This window comes from Penaeus monodon, chromosome 14 (genome assembly GCF_015228065.2).
Source record: "Penaeus monodon isolate SGIC_2016 chromosome 14, NSTDA_Pmon_1, whole genome shotgun sequence".
NCBI lineage: Eukaryota > Metazoa > Arthropoda > Malacostraca > Decapoda > Penaeidae > Penaeus > Penaeus monodon.
Genome location: NC_051399.1, coordinates 43,167,611 through 43,172,134, shown reverse-complemented (window position 1 = coordinate 43,172,134; position 4,524 = coordinate 43,167,611). Strand labels below are relative to the sequence as shown.

At 55.5% G+C, this 4,524-nt stretch overlaps 1 protein-coding gene across 1 annotated transcript in view; it reads right to left on the bottom strand.

Moving 5' to 3' along the window:
- The window catches only part of LOC119580716 (extensin-like), a 10,719-nt gene extending 7,017 nt beyond the window's left edge, over window positions 1-3,702 (bottom strand). Inside the window, exons 1-2 of the mRNA XM_037928813.1 lie at window positions 2,351-3,702; window positions 1,968-1,997 (exon numbers count right to left, since the gene is read on the bottom strand). Coding sequence (XP_037784741.1) covers window positions 1,968-1,997; window positions 2,351-3,702 — 1,382 coding nt within the window. The remainder of the gene's footprint in view (window positions 1-1,967; window positions 1,998-2,350) is intronic.
- Window positions 3,703-4,524: the final 822 nt, after the last annotated feature.

Below are 4,524 nucleotides of genomic sequence, written 5' to 3'. Positions count from 1 at the left end.
GAAGAGATATGAGAGAGTGAATGACACAATGGGGAGGGAGGAAAGGTGGAGAAAGAGAAAGAAAAAGAAAGAGAAAAGACCGAGCAAGCGAGAGACAGAGGCAGGGAGGGGGGAACTGAGTGAGAGACAGAGAGAGGGGGGGGCTGTGAGAGAGAGAGAGAGAGAGAGAGAGAGAGAGAGAGAGAGAGAGAGAGAGAGAGAGAGAGAGAGAGAGAGAGAGAGAGAGAGAGAGAGGGAGAGGGAGAGGGAGAGAGAGATGAGAGAGATGAGAGAGGAGAGAGAGAGAGAGAGGAGAGAGAGAGAGAGAGAGAGAGAAGCTTGCTTAAGAACAGCAACAAAAATAATAATAAATAAAAAATTAAAACGACAGAAAAATATACTTATGCAATAACAATGACTATAGTAAAGGAATTCTAAAAGAAAAAAAAGTAGCAGCAATAACAACAACATCCACCATTATCAATATCAGAACCTGATATTGATATGGCTTAATAGCTTTGCTGGTAATGACATTGCCAAATAGCTTTCCTCTACTACTATCGGAAAAACTGATGGCAATGGTGACGGCAACAATCAAGACACGAAAATACTACCATTAGTAATCATGGTAGGTCAACCCCAAAACACACAACACAACACATCTACTCGTATCCATACGCGTACAAATAAGATATTTTTTAAAGACCACCACCACAAGGGAATGACATACGAAGGTGTTAATCATTAATCAAACCGGAAATTGCAGCTGCGTAATAATATCGGACAATATCTTATTTATGAGCAGGATCTTTCCCCATTCCTTTGGTTTACGTATTTCGTGTTTAACAAATGTGTTCTTGCTTCTGCGGTTTATTGTTATACAGGGAGAACGGGAGTTTCTTCTCTCCAGTAAACGAGGGACAAAGCAATAAGAGAAATAACAGCAATGGAGATAATAAATACAACAATAACAGTGAAAATACCAACGTGCAGGTGATGGTTTAAAGAAAACGAAAATGGTACGGAAAAAAATCCTAGTAACAATTACAACGAAAAGCAGGAACAGTAATCCGAGACATTTTCGTGATATTAGTTCACGTCCATTTCAATCATTTCTGTTTGTTCCATAACACGGACGGATAAGCGAAACCTTTCTAATCTGCAACTATTCACGAGCATCCACAATCTGCAATTGCAAGTTATAAAACTGTTAATGGGAAAAAGAAAGAAAAAAGACCAGACATGGGATCCTCGCAATCGATTCCTTCTGTGACGACTGCCATTTAACGATTCGACGATAGTGATGATAACGCCAAACAAAGGCCATAAAGATCCAAAGTAATTGCCGGAAAGACACCACTAGCGGCCAGCAATTCTGGGATTCCCTTCGCCTCCGGCTCCTTGCAAGCCCTTTTTTATGGTTGCATGCAACAAAAACATCACTGGGCTCTCCGCCAAGACGAGACCCAATCAAGAAAGGTTTCGAAGGTACATTCAAGGAGTGCATGTTCCGCAGCCATGCGATCCTCATTCTCTGCCGGCGCCGAAGGAGGGATCGTCCACTCGACATTACACGTGCGCGGGGGGAGGGGATTTATTTGCGCATTCCCAACTACGCCGTGTGTTCGTTTAGTTTCCACTTCGCGCTCCGCAAAGATGATAATATTCAATAACGTTGATCCAGAGTTCGCAGTTTTCGCCTAGACTAAAATGCACGTTTCCCTCTCCAATCGCTTCGTCTAAAAAAAGGCCGCGGGCAACATGGTCTGTTGAGCGAACGGAAAGCTGCACCCACGGCGGTGAGGAGTTGCTAAGTACTTCATCGGGACTTGAACGTACAGAACACACGGAGTCGGCGTATGGCCGTACCTACTACTTGGACTGCATTTCGTCATAATGATAGCAATTACGGTGAACCCCTGAGTGAGTCCAGCGCAAAGGTGCTAGTAGTGCTCGGCTTGGGATGAATTACGACTCACAATCCTAACCTGGTATTGGAGGAAATTGCACATCTAGACCTTCGGGAACAATCAGAGATAACATATTACACTACTGATCATCTAGAATAACAATTTGTTCTTTACTCCTTAAACTACAAACAATTACATGTATTTAGCATGTAATGGGACACTAGGTACTGGCGGAAAGGCAAGGCGCCATAAGGCTGTCAAAACACAAGTTCTACGAATCAATGAGATAAGGTATGGAATGCAAGGAGGCATATGGGGAAAGAGACACTAAAAGCGTGAGTGGAAAGAGCTTCCAGGGGAGTAAGAACTGACCGAAGTTGAATGGATAAGGAAGGATAATGGCGAGGCGAGGAGGGGCCGGAGGAGAAGGCAGCCGAGGCCTAGGAGGAGGAGGAGCTTACCCAGCGGTGGCGTGCGAGCGCTGCAGGGGCGGCCGAGTCGTCTTCCTGAACAAGGGCGAGCGCAACTCAGGCATGGAGCCTTTCCTCCGCGCTGGTGAGCCTCGAATCGTGGGCGTCGGGGAGCTGATGATGGGCGGTGGCACGGGCGAGCCACGTGCCACCGGTGAAGCATGGGCGTGACTGGGCGAAGCATGGGCGGGGCTCGGGGACGAGTGGGCGGAGTGCGAGAGAGTGACGGGGGCGTGGACAGGTGAGCGTGGCACTGGGGACAGGCGGGGCACGGGCGACGTGGCACACGAGGAGGACACCGAGGAGGAGAGCGAGGACCGTGGCCCCGGCGAGTGTGGGGGCACCCGTCCGCAGGGGGACGTGGGCGGCAGCTGAGGGGACACACGCCCGGCCAGCGCCACCATGGGCCCTCCCGGCGACAGGCGCGGGGACGAGGGCGGGAACAGGTCCGAGGGCGAGTTCTGCGAGCCGCCGGAGCCGCCGCCGCTCGTAGTCCCGCTCGTGGTGGAGGACGACTGCGAGGGCGAGGAGCCGTCGGCGCCTGGCGGAGGGTATGTGTTGCTCCGCATGTCTCGCAGGTTGGCACGAGGCACGTCCAGGCTGTACTTGTAGCTGGCGGAGTGGAGAGCGTGAGCGGGGCGCGCGGCGAGGCTGGCCATAGTGGTGGTGATGGGTTGGGCGGGCGCGGGGGGGACGCTGCTGGTGGTGACGACGACGACGGCGGCGGTGCCAGCGGCAGAAGAGGCGGCGGAGGGGTCATGGTGCGGCGCGGGGGGCAGAATGCGGCCGCTGCCCACGCCGCCGATGGTGTGGTGGCGGGGCAGACCGGGCAGCTGCCGCGGGTGCTGGTGCCCGCTGAGGGCCGCGGCGTGAGAGAAATGACCCGGCGGGCGGTTGGCCGGCGGGGATGAGTGAGGGGACTGCGCGTGAAGGGCGGGGTGCGAGGAGTGGTGTGGGTGGGCGTCCTGGATGGGCAGGGAGTGGTGGTGGGCGTGCAACGTCGGGTGGGATGAGTGATGGGCCTGAGCATCATTCTGCACGTGGTGGGCGTGAAGGGCGGGTAGTGAGCGGTGCGAGGGAGGGCCTGGGGTGGGCGGCAGCTGGGCGTGGTGCTGGTGCGAGGGCAGGCACGGCGGGATGTTGTACTGTGAGACGACCGGAGGCGTCAGCGGGGGCGACGAGGTGGAGCCCAGAGAGCGCGAGGAGACCAGCCGCCGTGCGGGCGTGGTCGGTGGCGTGGGCGTGGGTGACAGGCCTGTTGACGGCGGTGGGGTTGGCGCGGGCGGTGGCACGCCCGGCACCGAATGTGGGGTTGGTGAGCAGCGCAGGGATAACTTGCGCATGGTGGGCGTGGGCGGGGTGCCCGGCTGGCGTGGGCGCCTTCACATGCCTCGACTGGGGTGTCTCATCCAACACAGCCTCACGAACATGCACGAACCGCGCGTATCAGAGGTCACCTGGGCGCTGCACAGCCTCGCTACGAGAAGACAGGCGGCCGAGCTGCACTTGCATCACATCCGAGTTCTAGCCGAAGACCCAGACGACGACGCACATGGTCCAGGACAGGAGAAGATGTCTAGCGAAGGTTCACAGCCATACAAGTAGGTAAATATTAAAAGATTGTCTCTTGCATTAATCTAAGGTCATACAAAAAGTAAGAAAAGAGCATCACAGGTGAGTGGGGCTATCCAGCGCCTCGAGGGGAAGGAGGCCGGAGTCGAGGCGGTGCAGGTAGCGGATGGAGGTGCGTGGGGGTGGCTGGTCGCGGGCCGTCGTGGCACAGCACCTGCCACCTCGCACACCTGCTCCAAATTACTTGCTAAATACTCAAGGGTTCCGGCTACGCAAACGCCGTCACTGAAAACCACACGGCGGCGGTCGCTCGCCAAAGTTCCGCCAGAAGGATGATGCTACGTGCTAAGAGCTCGAGCTTGAGCTGCTAGAGATGCGAGGGGTAGACTGGGCCCCAGGTGCGCCGGGGTGGGGCCCACAAGGCAGGTGTGGGTGAGGGCCAAGGCTCACGTACTGGAGGGGGCACGGCACCCGGCACACCCGGGCCCGCTACACGTCACCACCCACCACCTGATCACGCCGACTTGTTGCCCCGCCTGCTCCTGCCACCGATTCCTGGCACTCCGGATGACCCACGCCCCGGACAGCCAGGT